At 36.4% G+C, this 22,924-nt stretch overlaps 1 protein-coding gene across 1 annotated transcript in view; it reads left to right on the forward strand.

Annotated features, from left to right (window-relative positions):
* Positions 1-22,924, forward strand: part of RP1 (RP1 axonemal microtubule associated) — a 184,676-nt gene that overhangs the window by 6,779 nt on the left and 154,973 nt on the right. Inside the window, exons 3-5 of the mRNA XM_067290018.1 lie at positions 14,554-14,717; positions 16,737-16,823; positions 19,232-19,364. Of these exons, the coding sequence (XP_067146119.1) occupies positions 14,554-14,717; positions 16,737-16,823; positions 19,232-19,364 (384 nt within the window). The remainder of the gene's footprint in view (positions 1-14,553; positions 14,718-16,736; positions 16,824-19,231; positions 19,365-22,924) is intronic.

Here is a 22,924-nt window from a genome sequence, read left to right on the forward strand (position 1 = left end):
AATAAGAAAACAAGAGCTAATAGGCGATTGACAAAATCAAAGTCAGGCAACAAAAATAGTTTGGTTTTGTCTGCAAAGCACAAAGATAATCTAATGATAGTTGATTCAAAAACTGAAACTGAACACGGGCAAGATACAGTGAATATTGAGAAAGAAGTCACACATCTCACAACTAATTCTTTTGAACAGACATCTAATCCATCAAAGATATCAAAGCCATTGTCAGAAGTGTCAAAGGATCATAACTTAGAAAGAGAAAAGGAGAATAATATTTTGGAAAATTTGTCATCAAAAAAAGCAAAAAAGCAAAAGAGGATTAAGAAGAATCTAAGTAAAACAGCAAGTAAGTTAAGTATGTCAGAGAGAGTCCTTACACTAAAGACTCTGAAACAGGAGGATTTTCAAGATGAGGTTGCTGAGCATTCACTTGAAAACTATGTTCAAACTTGGATGAAGAACTTGTTACCGAATGCTGTCTTACCCCCTATAAACAAAAAAGAAGGGAATGCAGAGAGTAGCAATGTCTGTCCTTTTCCTAAAGAAAATATTGATGCTTTTATCGGCAAAGAAACTAAATTTATCACAAATAAAGTGCATGTGACAAGAAAAAATACCCTGGTTGAACATAATCTAACCAAAAAAACATTAAAGCCTCTTTGTGAATTGGGAGCTATTGAAGAATCAGGAAAACATTCATGTGGAAGACAAACTGACTCTTTGATTAATGCTAATACAGCTATAATAGAAGAAGCCAAGTATTTACTACAGTCAGATTTCCATCATGGCACTAAGCTACAGATGTTTCATGAAACACATGACAAAGATAAAAAGAAGTCAGAAGATGATATTCAAGATACCAATCTGTATCAAAGAAAAAGTTCTGAAGCTGCTGTTCAAGTATATTCACCAGTTGTCAATGAGAAAATGGGAACTGATGTTCAGACTAACTGCATGTCTAGCAGGTTGCTGTGTGAATTGCAGTCAACCTTCTTTGGTCTCCAAAAAGAACACAGTGGATGTATAGGAAAAGCATGCAGTCTTTCAGATCTTTCTCCTTCGGTTTTTGGTTCTTCCTCCAATCTCCTTCTAGCTTGGCTACTTGTACTGAATCTGAGAGAGAGTTTGAGTAGCACAATCAAAGATGACATGCAAAAAACTACTTGTAGCTGTTCAGAAATATTTACACAGTCACCATTTCTGAAACAAACTACAGTCATAGAAAAAGTTGATGAATTGAAGGCTGCTGTCTCACATTTTGAACAATCAACAGAAAGTAACTTACTACAGTCTGGGAGGGACCTCAAAAACCAGTACTCTACACATTGTCATGAAAATATGCCTAGATCTGAAAATCATAATGGTATACCTTTGCATGAAAATGAAAACTCAGTTGAATCCTGTTTTCCAAAGGACAGTATAAATTCTGAAGAAGCTCAAAAATTTGCTGGTGAATTAGAAAGTTGTTCTGATATACAGAAAGAGCTTTATATAGCAACAAAGACTTCAGATCTAAATGATTTCAGTGCTCCCAAAACACTGCTATATGGTAAATATACCAATACTAATTCAGATAGTTGTAGCCTTACATCAGTTCTAAAGTCACCTGAAAGAAATGAAGAAATGGCTGATAGCTCATTACAACAATCTCAAGATAAAAACACTGATGCATCACTTAATAATGAAGAGTCAGGAACTTCAGTAGAGTCTAACTCAACTGTTCCTAGTGTAACTTCTAATGACAAAAATTGTAATTTAGATCAGATTACTTCTGAGGTAGTAGGTGAAAAAAATATCAAACATGTTACTACCAATAAAAGCAAAGATGAGAAAGTTGGCCGAAAGTCAGCAGGTAATGATGAAAAGCCAAATAACCAACTTAGACAAGATTCTGACACCTCTACAGAATATGATTATGAGGATGATTCTGTACAGGAAGCGAAGAAAGACACAGAAACTCATGAGGAAACCTCTGAGAGGTTGTCTACACCTTCTCCATTATCTTTTTGTTATGAATCTAAGCAAATTACAGAATGTGATATGAGTGAAGGAGAACAGAAATTACAAGTAGAAGAGCTGGAGAATAGAACATGTTCAGATATTTCTCGATTAAAAAAATGCTTCAAAAGTCCTGCTACATCTGACTGGTCAGATTACAGACCTGATAGTGATGAGAGTGATTATAACTTTAGAGCATCCAGTGATTTGACCAATGAAAGCGGGGAGGAAGTGGTACTTGAAAAACATTATAATACTGGCTATGTAAAAAGGACTATTGAACGACTTTATGGTAAGACAGAAGCTTCATTTAAGCCTAACTTTCACACAGGAGTTCCTTATAGGTCCAAAGTATTTCAAAAGGATACCGAAGAATTCCACTCTACAGTGTTGGAAAAAAAAGTTTATTTTTTTCAAGAACCTAGGTCTTGTTCTGCAGAGGAATTGTCACTTCCACTGCCATCACAAGAATTCCCAGAAACCATAAATAAAGATGACATTATATGGAGAAGAGAAAATATTTCTTTATCAGCAACACAACTTACTCTTAATGGGGAAGAGACAACTTATACTAATGACTGTTCAGGGGAATCTCCAAAGCAATGTTGTCAACCTAGTTTACATGCTAATGAAGATGTAGGAATATTGATTGATAAAGGCAAATGGATTCTTAAAGAAAATCATTTGATCAGAAGATCGCCACCTGAAAGGATTGGAACGTATGGTAATTTGGATACAACATCAACAGACACAATGCTTGATACTAATAGCGAAGATGCTCCATACTCGCACTTTAGCAATCATCTGACTCGAGATCTAGTCCTCAAAGAAATCTCTTCTTCAGAACTTGAAGATATGGCTCAACCCTCTGAAAATGTTTGTAACTACTTCAATATACCTCATAATAGTGATTCAGACCCTTTTCTGGGTGACTTGAATACAAAAAGCAAACCTGGCCTCAATTGTAAAATCACCTCTCTTCCTGTAGGAAACGAAGAAAAGATCAACCAATCAGCAATGGTATGTTCTACTTCTAAATGTCTTTCCACAGAGGCTAATACCAGTTTTCCACCTGTTACATCTGTAGAATTTAGATTGCCTGATAACAAGGTGCATCCATTAAAACAGCCTTTAAATGATGAACCCATACAGTCTCAGCCAACTGATGTCAGTAACGCTAACAGAAGTGCTCTTCAGGAAGAAGATTCTTTGGATAAGCTCCATGCTATATGTGGCCAACATTGTCCAATATTGATGGCAATAGTAACACCAATTAATGAGGAACAGAGAGGATATGCCTACCAAAAGGCATCTGACCTTGAGAACCAGCTGGATCTGTGTTCATTGGCCAAGAGGAGTCAACATTTACCATGGTCAGGCAAAGAGTTAATAGAAGATGAAAATACTCATGTGACTATAAAGAATAGCTGTATCAGTAAGATTGCCAATAATATTTTCAATAGGTTTTATGCTAATAACATGTTAGATTACATAAGTAACTTTGGGGTTCTTATGTCTTCAACCCCGAAAGACAGAAGCCATTTAGGGAAGTTACATGTTATAGAGAATGTGAATGTAAATCCTGTGGAGATCAGCAATTGTCAAAATAGTATATCCAAACATACACTCAGTGATGTAGCAGTAGGCACAAATAGTGAACTACCAGATACAAAACAAAAAATATGCCAAAGCTTAAGAATAAATCTAATTCATATTGTTGAAGAAAAATTGTCTCCCTTGTTGACAGATCCAGCAGAAACCCATCATTCTGAAATATTCTTGAAGTGTGAAACTTCTTTAAATAGCATTGAACATAATGCCTCTGAAATTCTGAAAAATGAAAATGCCTTGCCTACAGGAGAAGATGAAGAAGATATTTTCTTCTGTGCCATGGACAATGGAAACAGCAAAGAAAAGAAAGATATGTAGTAAAGGTCTTGAGAGCTCTATAACATTACATTGATGAGAACATCTTCAGAAAAAAATTAATCACAAAGCAAACTCCTGACCACACCCAAACAGAACTCCCAGTGCAAAGACAACTCAGGCCTAGATAAATACTAATTACAATTTTATATCAATGTTAAAATACAGATAATTACTTATAATTTTTGTAGGAACCAGTGAAGGATAAAAGCCATTCTTCTAATTTTTTGTTAAAAAAAAAAGTTTTCCTCAGAAATGTTATTTACTTAAAGATATTCAGTAATGTTCCAACCATCTTTTTCATAGAGAAACAGCTACTGCTTGTTAGAACAGACGGCTGAAATTTGAAATACCTGCCTAAGTTCTAAGTTCCTGTATTTCACGACCTTTGAGAAAGAGTCTGAGAATTATCTTTCAGTATAACTGCTTTGTCCAGAAAAAATCAACTGAGATGTTTAATTTGAAATGAAAAGTAGAAAATACTATTCAAATGCAGTACTACAATGAAAGGCAGCAAATAGTAGTCACGTTAATTTTATATAGATTAACATTATCGACCAGCTATTTCAGTCTTTAAAGGCCAAATTCAGAATAATTAGGTGAGTAAAGTGATCTTTCAGGCTATATATAGGTCACCCATACCCCAAATGAGATTGCTTCTTTTACCCAGAGGATACTAGAAAAGGAGCGTATTTATTTCTGCTGGGATTCCATAGTAACTGAGGAGGGAGACTGTGTCAGTGGACTTCCTGACTGCTCTTGCCATATTCCCTTCTGAGGCAGCACAGCTTACTCTTAAAACCATTTTACATACACTATATGTTTTAATTCAGTGTGTTCTTTTCAACCTCTGTACTATAAAGGTCATCCGAGTTCTTTTTGTTTTTTTGTAAATATGTTGTATTAAGACAATCTTAGAGCTATTATTTATTATGTTTCAGGATCTTTCGATCTGTTTACAGCATATTTTCATATCCTGTGTGTGTAGTGTACATTGTATACAGCTTACAGTTTTCAGTAAATTATTTTAAATATAAAAATGGAAAATATTTAATGTATATTGTGATTAGCATGAGTATTTCAGTTTTGTGGCTACGTTTTAATCCCTAATACTGCACATTACCTTACTTCACTGTCACTCGAGTCAGAGATGCCTCTGAAGAAGTAAGGTGCTATTGTTCAGTTACAGTATGAGAATTTGGCCAATCTGTACTCTTGGAGGCTGTGCCTAGAGTAAATGGCATGTACATGCTGTGAGAAACCCTGGATTGTGGTACTTCAGTTATCCAGATTGGGGGCCTAATCAAAGCCTACCAAAACTCCCTTGTGGCCTATATGTCTTGATTGCCTCCCTGAGGAAACCAAGGCACACCAAGGGAAGTAGAAGTGGGATCTGGAGCAAAGGGGCTTTGCAGTACAGCTAGGAAACCTGGAAGCACGCTTCGTTTCTCCTTAAGAGTTCAATGGCAGCTGTATGTCCTCATAAATAACTGATAAGTTTCTGTTGTTTGAAGCAGTGTTATATTCTATGTAATAAACTATCACTACAACCCTAAAACAACATTGTGATATTGGCTAATATATTATGCACCAACTGTGTGATTATCAGACTATACTGGCCATGTCTCTGATGTTCTTCCACCAATCTCCACATTCTTTAGTGTCCTTCAATGGTGTTTTATGAGTGCTCCAAATGAAGAGCCTCAATGGTATTTTTTCATCTGTTTACATGGCAATTCAGAAATAAAACCTATGTTTGAAAATGAAACTTGAAATTGTGTAGTAATAGGATTCAACTAAATGCTGTATAGCATTTTGTGTACTAGGCTTCTAGGCCCTAAATAAAGCATAAATGTTAGTATTATTGGGAAAACTGATAAGCAAATTAACAGTTAGGTATATGCCTCCATCACTTACAGTCTTTTTGATGGATTCATAGCACCCAGTTGACTTTAGTTTATTCAGACCTTAAAAGTCCTTAACTGGATGCTTATTGCAGGGATACTGAGCAAACTGAAACTCAAAAAGTGAGATGTGAGGTACTGCCATTGGTTAGAATCAGCAAAGACCACAGCAAGGGGTGAAATAACTCTTCTATTCATTGAAGGATCTGCTCTCGATTTCAATGTGACCTATGTAAACTCCAAGAGAAGGAATAAAATGGTCGGCTCAGAGCAGGACAAAAGGTTAAGTGAGATGTTTCAAAGATCCCTAGGGTCCATCAGGTTTATAAATTCATTAATGGTTCAGGGAAGATACAGAATACTGAGCGGCTGAGATATACAGAGCAAAGAAAATCAGTTTCATTAGGTAAGACTGGAGAATACTGAAGAGAGGACCTCACAAAGCTGGTAACTAGAAGAACATACTGATCAGCAGAAGGAAAAACACCATGAGGAGTAATTTGAACTACTTATGTATTTTCCTTAATTCTGTAAATTAACCGAGAATCTTTCTGAACTACACAATATAAAATATACTTGAAAGTGACAAGCATATTGAATAATGTGTAAGGGCAAGTTAGAAACAGATTCAGCAAGCACTTAAAGGTTTTATATAGAGTGATGAAATACCCTTCTTCTAGAAGGAATTCAGTTTTTTCTTGCCAGTATTAAAAAAGAAATAGCCAACACAGCATATAGACCACAATCCCAGGAAGGGACTTTCAGTTTATCTAGTTCAGCCTCTTGCCAGAAGACATTCACATAAATATGTAAGTCATGCTGTTTTTTTGACTAAATCTTATATTAAAACTTGTTCAGTTACAGTCATTACTACTTACAGTGGAAAGATGTTCTAAAGCCTGAGTCCTTCTTCTGTTTTCTATCTTAATTTTTTTCTAATTTCTATCCTAATTCTAGTCATTAGTTTATATTCATGCGTCCCAAAGCCATCACTGTCATTTACTTAAATATACCTTTTTCTCCATGCTGTCTGTAAACAGCAATCGGATATTCTTCCTACTTTTTCTCCTACATAAGACATTCTCTTCATTTCCCCTAATCATGATGGTTTCCTTTCTCTGGACCTATTCAGTTTCAAGTAATCTTTTTTTCAATATGGGTAACAAGAACTTTATGCAGCATTTCAGATAATGTCTTTCTAGACTCTTGGACACTGACAGTAAAATTTCTCTTCTTAAAAACAGCTCTCCTAGTACATCTTACAGTCACATTGATGCATCATATCAGTGATCCCCTCCTTCTGTGATCAACAGAAATATATACAGTTGCTTCTCCTTCTCTGTTTTTTTGTGAGTGAAAAAATTCCTTGCTCATAGCATTAACTCTTGATATTAATTTTTAAATGCATTTAAATTAAATTTTTATTTTTTTTAATGGTGCTATATATTGTCCCTTTTCTTCTACTCTGGATTTTCTGATCCTCTTACGTTTTGACAATTCTTAGCAACTATATTACAGAAATTTTCTACTTTATGCAGTATATAGGTGAAAATATGAAATCCAGATCAATCCCAACACTGATTCCTGAGAAACTTACTAGTACCCCTATAAATTAATACCTCTCATTTAAAAACAAACTGCTATAATTTCCCATCTAGCTGGTTATTCTGTCACTCTACAGCTCTTACAGTAATCAGCTCCTCCATTTTAACTACTAATTTCTCATATCATGCTCAAATAGATTAGAACTGCTGTACTTTCCCTGCGTACAAAGATGAGTTATCATCTTAATGGCGGACCTCAGGTACTTGAACAATGCCAATCCAGATACCTTGTGCTGTGCATCTTCGGCAAACTGACGCCAGAAATTTTTGTTTTTTGGTTACCTGTGTATACCTGGAGAGAAGTATCCATTCACTCAAATGTGTTCAAAAACTTTGCATACTATTGTTTTGGAGTAAAATACATGGGTTTTTATTTGCACTTTTCATCCCATTTGTGATTTTCTGTTTTAAATTTCCCATCCTTTTCAGCAATCCTGACATTTCCCAAACACTGTATATCACCATTCTTATTAAAAAACTGAGGTAGAGTTTTTACTTTATTGTAAGGGCATACCTGGTTTGTCTTCTCATATTCAGTGCATAGTATGCATAGTCCTTTGCTTATTCTTCTTTAATGTATATGGTTAAATAACCTTTCACTATTTTGTTTTTATTTCCTTTGCTAGATCTTGCTTTTCAGTTCAATTGACTTCATTAATCTTTTCCTTCAGTTTTTCAAAATTTGCTGGTTTTAAATCAAAGGTTTAGTTTAAGTTGCTTTTCCATGTCCTACTTTTTAACTTAACTGAATCAATTTATGATTGGTTATTCCAGGGATATTTTGTACATTTTCTCATTCTAAAGTATCTTCACTGCTCATCAAATCTAATCCTAAAATAGAGTCTCCTCTAGTGATTATTTCAGGAAGAAATCTACTGACTTCGGCAAGTAGGAATAACTGCTTTCTACCATTATTATTAGGATTTTTTCTCCAATCTGTGCAAGTTAGGCCCTCACATAATGGTAAACTTCTTGGTACTGACTTTCACTGTCTGCCTTTCAGCTATCTTATTCCAAAGTAAATTTGATCCAAACACATTCTGTTTCATCCATGTTGTTCATGTGTATATTTGCTGATAAAATTTACTAGCTTTCCTGACAGCTACCTACATGCATTATCTTTTGATAGCCATACTCCAGGTGTGATTGCTATTTAATAATTTTATTGTTATCTCTGAAAATTCAGATTTATGTTTTGCACCAGTAATTCTAGCTTATTTATTTTAGTGGCCAAGTTCATTGCATTAACATACAAGATTTCACTTGTTATTCAGGGAAATCATCTCATTTTCTTATATAAATTAGATACCGAACTTTCATTTACTGCATATCTTGATTACTGCCCTCTTCAATATTACAGCTTTCTTTCATTTTACTGTTCAACATCCTGTGTTATTCATTACTATATCTCCATTTATCATATTTTCTGCTTTCTGTGCATTAAAACTGCCTGTGGAGATCGTACTAGTCCCAACAAATTTCTTCCTCATTTCTTATTTTGAATACTTTTTACCATGTATGCCAGCCATTATGGTATATCCACAGTTTCTCTGTCAAGAAGAATCCATTTTCCATGGGTGCATTCCAAGATCCCAGACCTGTATTCATATCATTAGTCAATGAGTCATCAGTTGATCTTCATTATCTTGTTTTGCCTTGACTTTTTATTTTAAGACCTAAAGAATTTTATTTACCTTTCTTTGAGCATCTTCTTCAGGCTCTTGGAGATATCCTTGATCCACTTAAGCAACAATTTTAGCAGTAGTATTTGTTTTAATATAAAGAGCAGGTGATGAATGTACCTCTCCCATCAAGATCCTCAAATCTTGTAAATTTGCTTCCAGCGAGCAGTGTATTTCTCTGTTTTTTGGAACTGGCAACAATCTTTTCTATGTCATCTTTATTTCTTTTCGGACTCCAGTCCCTGAACCATCATTTCTTCATCTTTAGTAAGACTGATTTCCCAGCTTTTTTCCTTGCCATTATCTAGTGAAACAGTAAAATACTTGTTTTTCTCTATTAACTTGTTTGTTGCTACAGGATTTCACAGATCATTTTCCTTTTCCAATGTTGTCCCCTTCAGGCCTTCATCTTAAGCAGGTTTCTGCAAAGCCATGCAACTTCTGTTTCTTTTCCTCTTTCATATCTTCAAAGTCGTGACTGAATTCCACTATTGTTTCCATCGGTATCTTCTGTTCCCTATACTCCAAACTTTTCATAATAGCTTCTGTCAAATACCCACTCCAGGATAATATATCTCAGAGGTGTAGCCAATCATCTTCATTATTTTCTCCGTTCCTTAGTCTGTTGCTGCTATACTAGCTTTTACCTTCAAAGTATATTTTCATTCTGGGGCTATTTGTCCTTTGTTTGATCAGCTCTTCTCTTTTACTAATGCTTGACATTTAACTCACCTTGCTAGGAATGACAGGCAAGATCTCATCTTGGTTTTCAACTGCAAGACATCTGTTTCTTTCATAAGACAGTCTATAAATGAACTCTGGAAATTATGGACTGTTCCTAAATCACAGACCCTATAGAAACAAACTGCATCTGAACAGTCAGTTATCAAACAACACTTCTTCCTTGCAAGATAAAAACCTCAGAACTCCTATGTTCTACACCCTACTTGTTGGCCGTCTACATTAGTTATGTGCTGTCTTCATCCTGGATGAATAAAGCTTAACATTTTCATAAAAAAATACATTTTAACTTCAGCTCCCAAAACATTTCACAAACAGCATTTATGTCTTAACATAATGAAAGATAAATAATAATGTCAAAAATTTCAGGCATGCCTGCAGAGAGTGATTTAAGTGCTTATCCAAAATAACAGTGTGTGTCAAAACTAGAAAGAGAATCCCAAGGATCTGGATCAACACAGACTAAGCTCTCTCTTGGAGGCCAATAGGGCCCCAAGTTATAAAACTGATTAATGATGGAAAAAAGTCTTTCATTGTTCATTAAAGAGTTTTATGAACTTTCTATGAAGTGTCTAGTACTGTCCATTAACAAAATCTGCACTCTGGACTAAGTTTACCATGAACTGATAAGAATATTGAGGAATTTAAAGAAATAATACTCATACAAAAATCTTATCCAATAACAGTCAAGAGCAGCATTTCATCTAAATACATTATTTTATGTTTTCTTTTTTACTTTCAGTAATATTTCACAATGAAATTTTCCAGCATTTGTTTTTGCCAGGGCATGAAGTTGTGGTAACAAGCTTATATACAAACCAGTAACATACTAGAGAAGTTGTGGGTATTTTTACTACCCTTGACTTGAAAAAAATGGTCAGACAGATCTTCCTCAAACTTTGCAGTGAGCATACGCATGGGACTAGAGTGAAGACTGGAAACTCTTAACTGGAAAGGCTTTTAGAGACTGAAAACAGTGTATTGGAGTGGAAGCCACTGCACACAGGGATGTATAGTAATTACTGATACCTCCAGTGTGATAGATAGAAAGCTGGATGAGATGGCTTTGCATATCTAAAAGTGTGTATAACAAAAACTAATGAGCTGTGATTGATTTCTCAGAAGTGTTATATTCCTCAATTTGAGCGTAGAGGAGCAACACTTTGGTATCATTTATTGGTTTTCATTTCCCAGTTGCATAAGACATATTCCTCTTTACTTCTAAGGATGTCAGAAGGAATCAAGATTGTTTAATTTATCACTGTTTAGCAAGTTCCTTAACTTTTATAGCACTGATGTTATCAAATATCACTAGACTAATTACCATATTAATCCACTGCATGAATTAAGGGGATTATTTAAGGAAGTCAGTGATTTACTAACCTTAATAGCCTAAATTAAGTACGAGCTTAGGTATGTGCGTGTGAAGTGACTTATATGTTGTACACATATGCTAGTTAAATGCCAATAAGGGAGATCAACATGGAGGATTATATAGTCACCTGTCATCAGTCATGGATCACAGAAACTTGGAACAGACAGTGGTTTGGATAATGTATAATACCCCCAAACCATTGTAATAGGAACAATGAGAAAAATTCAGACAAAGAAAAATCAGATTACAGCAACTTTTAAAAAGGGTCACATTTTGCTCTGTTATCAGAAAATGTAATTCTGCCAGCTACTTCTTCCCCTTTTTCTGTTAGGAACCTGTGTTCTAGGTTTGACAGTTATTATTTATTCCCTATTCTTTCAGTTTAATGTGTTCAGACTATGACAATTCTTGTAAAGATGAAGTTTAACCTGTTGATAAGAGTATCTGTTTGGCAGCTTATTTTGTTATTTAATAATGACAGTATAATTACTTAGAAAGTCTTGGCACTGCAGCTGGTATGCACATTCACAGTATATTCCAGAAAACTGCTGACATTCAAGAGCATCTCTTTAAAATAGAGTAGTGTATTATACTCCAAATTTCTGGTAATAATGAGATATTTATATAATAATGAGATATGAGATATGCTATTAAGCCATGTAACTTCTCCCAAATTGTCTCTGTCTTTTAAAATTTTAATACTTGCTACTGAGGCCATCCTTAGGTCATGGACGTCCAAGCATTTTTCAAACAAATAAGTAAATCTCAGAACAGTACTGTGGAATAAATAAGGTAAAAAAAAAATAAAAAAGTGGAAGAAAATGACTAGTGAAGTACTATTTGGAAGGAGAGAAAAGTAGGAAAAAATATAGACTACTTATGAGTACTGACAGCTGATGGACTTCTCTGCCTGGTAAGATTGAACTGCTACAGGTGCTACTTCAGCAGTATTATTACAATACAGCTGAAAAATCTGTAGCCAGCTCCAGTGTTATTGGGATCTCTGTGTTTGCAAACACCATACTGCATATTTGGTATATTCACAGTTCATGTAGTGAATACTATTTGCTTAATCATAGCAGCTTGGAATTTAGACAATTTTTGTTTATTGGTTGCTCGAGATGTTGAGAGTAGATCTATGTGTCATAGACCCAAGCTGATAACACACTCTACAAATCAGTTTTGATTTTCAGTGATGCCACTGTCATTTGCAGATAACAGAGGTTGCATAAGACAATTCAGGCAGAGAAAAAAAATCAAGAGATCTAGTGATGTAATCACCGTATTATACAGTCTTTCAGAAGACATCTGTGTGCAGCTGACACTAGTGCATGTGTCTGTGTCAGCAACAGCTCAGACATATGAAAAGATTCATATCACTCAAATTTTTGGGCTAAGAAAACTTATTCGATAGTTGAAGTAAAGAAGGTTCACTTACATTTCAAGGTCTTGAGTTTTGTTCTCAAATATGAACCAAGCATCATGTTAATACCTTCCTGTCTCTCCCCTCAAAGTGTGGGAGAGAATATCTATGTTAATAATTACTGATTCTACACCACTGCAGTTCCCAAGAAATGTGTGTTTTACACACAAAACATATGAATCACACAAAAGTAAAAAATTCCTGAATAGGTAAGGCACAGCAGTTACAGCAAGACCTCAACTGCAAATACAGCTCCTGGATTCTACCATCAGGTCTCATTAGTGGTTTAGATTGTATAATGTGCATTTACTATGCCTTATTTTTTGCTATTTATTAAAAGTAATATTAATAGTTGATAGGTGGGGTGGAGTACTTACATTTTCAACTCAGTTATTTCCTAGATATAAAAATATTGACATACACCCAGCCTAGGTCAGCCTAACCCATCAATTTCTTAAACATCTTTTCCTTTGGACATGGCTAAACACAAGCAAGTAAAAACACTAATCCTACCTTATTTCTTCCAGAATGCCACAGACAACTAAATGCCAATTCCTTAAATTATTGGTCTCACTGCTTCCCAAATAGTATTCTGCTGCAGCATGATTCTGTTTATGCATCATGATCAATGTCCTTTAACTCCTTTAAGAAAATGCTCCTGGCTATCACTGAAAATATTAAGTGACATTCAAAATAAAAGTGGTTTTGCTGAACCTGATAGTAGAACTGTAGGATAAATTATCACCTGGGGTTTAAGACACTTAGATCTATTTTAAACATCTCAAATAGTCAGTAAACACAGAAATCATCATATCATGCTATTACCATGTTGCTTCTCAGTGTTTTAGTCAGAGCAGATTGGATCAAATATACTGTGATGGAAGGGAAAGTCATTATGACAGGTAAAAGGGATAGCATAGATAAATGATTAGTTGATAGGGAGCTTCTGTTGTCAGTAAAGCCCTTTATCACTGTTGCTGTATTTTAAAGGAAGTTCCCTTGCAAAACAGGTGTTATTAATCAGTGGTGCAAAACAGTCTTAGCAAGCTTGGGAGGTCCCTACATGTATACCATTTGAGATGGGTACCAGCTGATTAGAAACTTGGTGGGGAGAAGGGGTGTTTTCTTACTATTTCTTCATAATATCCCTATTAACAGGCCACTGTGATCAGCCATCCCTCAGTAATACCATTTCTCTAAATTCCAGCCTGTAGATACTCAACTTTTACTAAACAAAAACCTAAATCCATGTCTTTATAATTCTGAAATTATTTTAACTGTAAAAAACATTGGTATCTCAGAGTATGATGCCAATGCTGTGCAATGCAAGCACATGTTGGTAATACCTAAGTGGATTCCAAATGAGCTCTTATATCTGCATAGCCCAGTATAGCATTACAGAGATACTGATTCAGAGCTGTGTTCCTGTGGATCCATTCCTAAGGTGTTTTTTCTTCAGCAGAGCCAGTTAGCTTTAGGATACCACAATGCTTGAAGTGATTATATCATTTGCCATTCCAGATCTGGCTGGTTCAAAGCCAGCATGGGTGTCATTACACAGTACTGCATTGTGCAAAGTTGATATATCTTAAAACAGAAAGTCCTATTTGATACAATTTGGTACAATATTTCAAATACAGTGTTTGAAAAGTAATCGGCGATCTTGTAGTTTGACTTCATTGTATGGCATATGTAGAGAGTAAAAGACGTGAATGCAACTTGACACTTCCTGAATTTTGCATGCCCAACTTGGTAAACTCACTATTTGCCTGCTGTATTTTTATGAAATACATATTTTTGTACTCATTGACATTATACTATTTAGAATTCTGCTTACTGAAATGCATTTTGCTTAGGAACCTTGAGTTTAAGTAATTCAACGTGTCTTTTTATCGTTTGATAGCTGGGAAATGGAAGGTGTCAGTCCTCACCAGGGATATGCCATCTGCAGGAACAAGCTCACAGGTTTATATTACATTGTATGGGGAACGCAGCAGTTCAGGGCCTATTTTTCTTGATGGAGAGGAAGGGAAATTATTTCAGAGAGGCAATGAAGACATCTTCACAGTAAGTAATATGTATTCAGTTTATTGCCTGCTTGTATTCTGCCAGATTACATCAAATTTCAAAAGCTCAAAAACAATCAGTTTTTTCATGGTGTACATATCTGGAAACAAGAACCAGGACTTAAATGTGGAGCTAAATTTAGTATCCTTTCTCCCTCACTCCCACCCAAAAGCCAGTTTGATCCAACGTATTTCTTGTTTGTTTAAGAAGAACTATCAGTCACTTTACAGAGTACACAAGAAATTACCAAGAAGTAGAAAAAAACAGAGATGTGTGCAGTTTTTAAATTTGAAATGGAGCAACAATATTAAAAATGAGATGGGGAAGTGAATAATTAGGGTATGGAGCAAATTTTAAACTCTGTTAAATCCTTGCTGCCATTTTTAAAGAAATGGCTATTTTTATACCTGCAATAAATTTGGTATAAGTCTGTCTGAAGCTGCTGCTTCTACAAATTACAGAAGCAAGTTTCTCCCCCATCATTCTTGCGCCATGATGATTTAAGAGAGCTGAAATAGGTCTCTTATCAGGAATTGCATAGCTTGAGTGTGTGTGTGGAATTGTCAATGGGTATCTCTAGCAGGTGCCTGCTATAGGGCCACATAACAGGTGCTTCTGTCTATTAGTATCCAGGATAGCAAGTTCTCTTCTGAGAAGAAGGTACTTGATGCTGCCATTATTGAAGTGCTCACCTTTTTTGCAATAGTCTTGCAGCTGCCTAGGATGTAGGAAATCTTGTTCTTAGCTCTCTTCAGCCTGGTGGGGGATCTCAGGAGAATGTATCACCTCTGACAGTGTGCCATTCTCCACCTGAAATGTCAAAAAACAGATATAAGATTCAAAGGAGCAGATAGAATAGGTAACCATGTTCCTGCTTAATAAAAACACCCTCTTCATGAGACATGTTGTTGGTTTTGTTTCCTGCTTCCATGACTGTTATTCATTTCACCTCCAATGACTCTTAAATGCAAAATATGGAGGCTGTCCCTGGACTGGAACCTAAGATTTGCCTCTTAGGTGAGTATCCATAGCACTGAAGACAATTAAGGAATACCTGCTCTGAAAAACATAGAAAGAATCAAGCCGCTCTGCTTATGCTCTATGCTAAATCTAGGTTAATTCTGGTCTGTCCAAACTGTTCTGTCTCCTTACTGTTTATAACAGCAGGTTCAGGGAAATTCACAGTACAGGGAGTTTGGTTCGTACCGATCTTTATAGTGTAAATGAAAGCAGAGAATGAATTCAGTAGAAAGACAGAATAAAGGACAGCAATCCCAGGCTACATCAGAGAAAAAAATGATATATCAAGGAGGAGAGACACTCATGGTGTGTTTCCAGTGCCTTGAAGATAAGCTTTCTATTTCTACACTTAAGTTCATAACTAGTGGTTTGAATAACCTTCATAAAAAGCTATTCCCTCAGCATGCTGTTATCTCTACTGGACACGCTTGTCCAGCCTGCCCAAGAGCTAATCTTTCAAATACAGCTTTATAAGTTGATTTAATTGAAATGGTTTATAAAAAGAAACAACAAAGTTGAACACAATTGTTTCCAAAATTGTAAGGCGTATCTTCCTGGAGTGGCAGGGAAAACTACGAGAGGTACTTGGGAGGTGCTTAGGAGACAGAGATCTGCATCAGGTCAGTGGTACAGATGCTAAACTGAGCCAGGTTCTGGTGCCAGTCTGATGTTTTTTAGTGATACCTACAGTCTATATTCATGTCCCAGGAAGACCAATATTCAGTGAGGGACAAAATAGCACCAGCAGCACCTCAGGTCATTTAAAGAGTGTTGGCAGGCCAACAGGTTTGCCAGAGGGTTGTTCTTTAAAAGAGCCAAGCTTCTAATGATTGTCTGGAGCAAAATACTTTGGAAACACTGGTTTAAATATCAGAATATTTAATACAGAATATTTCTCTAAACAAAAACATCACCCGACAGTTACCAATTGAATTTCTGTTGCTTGTCTTTTTCTTGTAAGGAATGTTCTATGTTTCACTGATAGTGCTCTTTTTACAGATTAATACTGGAAACCTAGGAGATCTCTACAAAATACGTATAGGACATACAAATGCAGGGAACTTCCCTGCGTGGCACTGTGACGAGGTAAAGGCACTGAGCAGGCATTTTATCTTTCCAAAAGCAGTCACTGTGACAATGGAACCATAATATGAGTCAGAAAAGTCCTTTGAACAAATATGTTAGCCTCATGATATGCTTGCAGCTTTGTTTAAGATATTACTTATGATGAACTATTTTTGCAGGGAATTAATGACATATTGTGATGGTATCCGTCTTACCTGTTTGTCTGCAGTTTGTTTATAACTGTACATTCTGTTTCTTTAAAAATGTATGTCTGGGTAGCAAGGAAGGCTGTCTAACCTGGCTGCTGTAGTCTGAGTCTTCTGGAGCCTTTGTATGCTAGAGAGTGTGTAGAGTTTGTTGAAACCTAAAAGGGCATTGAACTCTAGCTAGCCAAGTTCTTCTCAGATCTGAGGTTGACTTTGGGTCCTTTTACACAGCACTAGAGCTACATTCCAAATGTTTCTAATTCTGTGTTTCTGAGGAAAAAAAGTCAATAACAAATTCCTTTCCCCCCTAATTTAAAAGTGATCTCAATGCAAATAAAGCAAAGATATTAAAGTGAAGAGAATCAGCTAGTTCTGTTTCTAGCTTCAGTCCTGGAGTGCAGTATGCAGATTACTGGACTGGGAATGAAAGGAGATGACTTTATCCTTAACATCAGTGATGTACTATATGTGCCAATGATATATCATGTGTGCCTGAGGAGTTTACTTTACTACTTTGTGCCAGAGTTTCTCATCCTTCAATTAGGAAATAGCAGTTTATAAATTACTTTAGAATTTCCAGATGAACTCAGTGTTACAGCTCGTATTTCAGGGTAAATTCATATCTAACGGAAAGTGTCCACTGAAGTTAAATATTCACTAATTAATGTTTAAGCTCTGTGGCTATCTGGTGCTTTAACTAGCTGTTTTTATTTGGGACTCAGACTCAGTAAGAAGACAAAGCATGTATGATCCAGGTAGTCTTAGCTAAAGTTTAGACAAGATTCTTTGAGCGTATGCCTCTAGCCATTGTATGGCTATGTTGGAATATTGTGTCATATGTAGTTCACTGTCTAAGAGGTTTCCTGCTAGAATTCTTGGGATTATATCTGTTTCAGTTCAGGTGAGGATTGCCTGACAATAAAGCTGAAGTATTTGTTTCTCAGCTGTAATGTGTTTTGGGGAGTGCTGAAGTCAGAATACCATTTAAGACACTTTTTTCTTCTGTATTCTTTTCCTATGTGCATGTGGACACACAATGAAAGGGTTAAAAAAGACTCCTAGTTTTGTCCTGGGATGCAGAGGGACAGGTTACCAGCTACTTCTGAAGTGTATCTGAGCTGAAGAACAGCTAGAAGAGAACAGTGAATTTTTCGTATGGAAAAGGTTCATTTGTATGCTTGATCTTTGCATTAGAAGCTTTGGTTATCATAAAATCCGACTCAACACTCCACGAATATTCCATGGTTTCTGTGGCTGTGCTTGTGCTGAAATGGTTTTAGGTGTGCAAATGACCAGAAAGGGGTTAATTTGCTAACTCCAAGTTCCCTTTTCAAGATCCTGCAGTAGATGTTGACAGGCTGAGGTTATGCTAGGTTTTTCAGAAAAGCTGAATCTTTTTCTTTAAAGTTTAGTATTTAAGCAGTAAAAAAGATAAAAGTGTTCCCAGTAATTTTGAATTTATTTAATATTCCAATTAAGGAGCTTAGATTCTATAAAGCACAGAGCAGGAGTGAAATTAGGGGTAGAAGTCCCTTCGTTTCTCTCTGTTGGTCTGAAATCTAGCATAGCTCCTGGCATAAATTAGCACGATCAAGGACTAATCAAATATATAGCAACCTCTGAAATGCTGACTATGAAATACTTTGAATTATAGATTAACTAGAGCTCTTTCTCTTCTTCAGCTGGTGTGCACACAGTCCCTTTGTGGAAGAAAATTGCCTATGATGTGCTGGTGTTGTGGCTAGCACTTTCATAGTGCATTTATGCCACAAGCAGTGTTAAAGAATCAAAACTTGTTCCTTTAATTCCTGTTGTAATAAGAAAACAGGTTAAAGGAATGCAATTGCAAGCATTGCAGAGCTTCCCAGTCAGAACTTCCCTGTTTTGTAAGCCATGCCACCTAGTGCAAGTCCATGTGGATGTACTAACTGAAACAACATGGCTATATTTTTCAGGATGGCATCTGAGCCAATAATTCCTGTTTTTTTGGCTTTACTTGAATTGCCCTGCCCTGTACTTTTGAATCTGATTGCGTGAAGAGTCAGATTAGGGATATTTGTATCCAGGAAACAGACATGCCCCAAAACCATGGTTTTGTGATCACATCTGTTAGCACAGAACTCTACCTGCACAGATTTCAGCAGGTTCCCACAGACACCAAGTCCTCTACTACTCCAGTTGAGGCCTCAGTGACTTAAATTGTAATTCTTGGTGCTGCTTTAGGTGCAGTTACTGAACCTTTACTCAGGGGAGCAGTTTTACTTCCCTGCACGCCGATGGCTAGCCTTGGACCAAGCTGATGGGGAAATCTGTCTGGAGCTTCCTGTTTTACATCAGGGTCAGCCTATTCTTCCAGGTAAGCATAATGCCACAGCAGCCAAGTCAGGCCACAAACTCATGCTGATAGAGATGAAGTCGCTGCTTTCATCAGCCCCTCTATTACTTTTTGGCAGCTACAATGCTTCTTTGTGCTCTTTTCCTGTGATTACTGGGCACACTCAGGTAAAAGGTTAAGAATCACTGGAGAGGAGATGGCAGAGTCTTTAACCTAATGAGCTGAATTTCCCAGGTTTTTCAAAAAGACTCCTGCTTTGGTAAGATTTTCAGCATCTATGTTTGTTTTAAAATAGAGACAGTGGTAAAGACAGCTTACAGATATTGGTTTGTATTTTTATTCATAAAAATCAGGAAACAAAAGAAACATATGACAACCATGAAGTCATCATGAGTCAGATCACAAACCCTGCTTTCAATAACTGAGGATTATAGTTCTGGTATGACTATTGTAACTGCTGTTTTAGTTTTAATTTCTGTGTTTGGAATAAAACTTTAACAATATTTTGGAATTTTTATAAGTGTAAAAAGCTCCGTCACTGACATACTAATATTAGGCTTGTTTTGTAATTCTAAAGGTCCATGACACAAAACAATACCAACATCATTAGGTGCTGCTGCTGTTATGGTTTCAGTGGTTGTAATGCCCTGCTTTTTGCTGTCCCACACCAATCCCTGTCACCCATGCGGGATGTTGTTGCTATACGGTCTCTCTGCTTCAGCAATGGGAAGGGGGTTGGCAAAGGCTGTGCTTCTTTTTTCCTTCTCCACAGTTGGCATTGCTCCTTCCTAGACCCAGGAAAGCACAAGAACAGAGCAGGATCAGTATATCCAAGGAGAGATGCCAGTGAGGGAGCAAGAAGCTGGGGTAGGGTTTCCTATCTTTTTGGATGTGAAGGTGGAGGGGGAAATGTCATAATACCACCAATATTACTGAAGCTTTCACTTGAGCAAGATCCACCTGGGACAGGTTCCAGGTCCTCCTCTTCTCCATTTCCAGGAAGATCAGATCAACTGCAGAGTACAAGGTTAATAGAGTATGAGAAATTCCCATCCAACAGTCTCTAAAACCTACTGACCTGCTTTTCAGAATGTTTAATAGTATAACAATACTTGGTGATATTGCAGTACTTTTGCTGATCATGAAAGACTGAAATGATAACACCCATCACTCTTGTGGGTACAGGCTAGGGGAAGAGGAAATAAATTAAATTGAGGGTCCAGAAAGTGGCGCATGAATGTGGGGAAACATGCCATAGGGCATTTTAGTAATAAAGAGCTAAGTGGCCTCGACTTGTATTTGTGCCTATGATGCCTGAGCACTGAGGTCAAGAACCTGAAAAGAAGAGTGGAAAAAATGTTTGTGCCTCCTTAATATGCCTTTAAAAGAAAAACAATAGCACAAAAGATTTTTTCCAGCAGTCTAGTTAGCAGCAGTAAATGGCTCATGAAATGCTGTAGAGAAAGGCTGGCCAGCACTAACCACAGTGATTTGGGATCCTGAGTGGTTAGGATCTTTATGCCCCCAAGGAATGAAAAAGCCCCACTTCCTCTCAGATCTGATCTCTTTGGGAGACTCCTAATATTATTAGCATAGGGAAACATACAAGCACAGTAGTCAAAAAATCCAACCTTTTAAATAAACAGTAATTAATGATTATTAACATGTTATTAAATCAAATATGCTTAGTTCCCTTCCCTGCAATATCTGTTCTTTTCCAGTGCTTCCTTACTTAATATTCTGGGACCTTGACCATACACACCTTCTAGTTTCAGGCTCTTCTTTCTAAGTTGTTTCTTTATTTCTGAAATAAAGAAATAATGAAAGATTTTTATTATCAGGTAATCCTGATACATCATAAAACACAACTGCACACTTAGGCCATCCTCTCAATCTGCATTTTATCATTGGTAATTTCTCCCTCACGCAGGAAAGGAAGAAAAGAAATTCTGTGTACTTCTACCAGACTCAGTATAAGAGCAGTCATGCTGAAGGCTGGGAGAAGGGAATTTCAGCTCTAACTCAGTAATTGAAAGACAGCCTCTGCCTCTTTTTGCCAGTGTTATATTTTTTCATGAGACGGAAAAGAGAACATAGCTTTTAACATCAGAGAAGATAGTTTGATAACACAACAAGTGAAGAGGACTGGATTCAGTCTGAAAGAGAGATGATGAGAGGCACTTTAAAACCAATTTATGAACAAGAAGAGGCTGAAACACTTTCTGATTTAAGGGTCTTTTATATTCACAGTAAAAATGTGGGAATTAAAAAAACTGTTAAGAAGCATTACACAGAGACTTCATGGCTCTGATTTTGAGGGACTGAACACCAATGCATTTGACTTTTTTTTCCTGAGCTATCCTAATTTTGACCCCTTCTACCCATGCATTATGACACAGTCTTTAATTATATGGCAGCGAACTATTCTCTGGGGATAAATCAGAGTTACACAATGTTTGGTGACTGTTGGACCTCTCCTTTTCTTGTCACAGAAACTGGAAAATAGATAGTTAATGAAAGAGGGAATTGTAGGAACAGAGAGGATTGTCAGGATTTAGGTAGGGGAGTGTTGAAGGGGAGAATGGATTCTGCATCCTGCCTCTGCCACAGTCCCTGCATAGACTGGGGTATCAGTTTACACAGATACTTTAAAGAAAAAACTTAGGAAAGTAAATAGATCAGGTGGTGACATGGTGAACAGTGTGAATAAAATAAAATATTAACTGACAGTTGTTAAATGAAAACTATTTTGAGTATTGAGGCAGGTATATTCTGAGGAAAAAAATAGTGGAAGACTATGCTGTTAAAACTGCCAAAAGCTTCTGTGCCTGAATATGTGGCTGTTTTTTTCCCTACCATACTAGTTGATCGCACAAAGATACACATTCTACCTATTTGTTCTACTTCTCATAATTCATAGATATAGAGGGGAAAAATTAAGTTTCACAAATTATCTTAACCCTAACACTTTCTAAGTTTAGAGTAGCATGTTTACAAATATAATGTTCTATGTTTATAGACGAAAATAGATGTAAAGAATACAGTTCCTTCTCTTAATCTCTGTTCTGCACACTATTCCGTGGAATATCTAAAGGAAAGACAAGCCTCTATTACCTAGGATAAAAACTGTAAGAATTATAAATACCAGGATGATCCCTAGGTTTGTGAAAGGTTAAGAGAGGTGTCAAAACTTGCAAAAATTGCTTGAATTTTTTATTTAACTATTTCAAGCCTCTATCTTGGATTTTTTATAGCATATGTCTGTAGTACAATATTCCAGTGGAGCATAGAGCTACCCACTGAGCACGTCTAAATGAGTTCACTCTGGTGTTAGAAGCAACCTAACACTATATCAGAGAGTTCTGTGTGGGCACATTAAAATAACCCGTGCAGACTGCATACTGTTTTAGCTAGATTGTTACTTCTATCCACACTGACTTGTTTAAGGACAGCTTGTATGGTAAACCATGCAGAAATGCCATATAAATACATGTGAGAGAAACATAAAGAAATAAACATCAAGAGAAGACTGAAAGGCCACTTGGCACAAGTGCAGGTATGGATTGATCATGAATAAATTG

Source organism: Apteryx mantelli, chromosome 2, assembly GCF_036417845.1.
Source record: "Apteryx mantelli isolate bAptMan1 chromosome 2, bAptMan1.hap1, whole genome shotgun sequence".
Lineage (NCBI taxonomy): Eukaryota > Metazoa > Chordata > Aves > Apterygiformes > Apterygidae > Apteryx > Apteryx mantelli.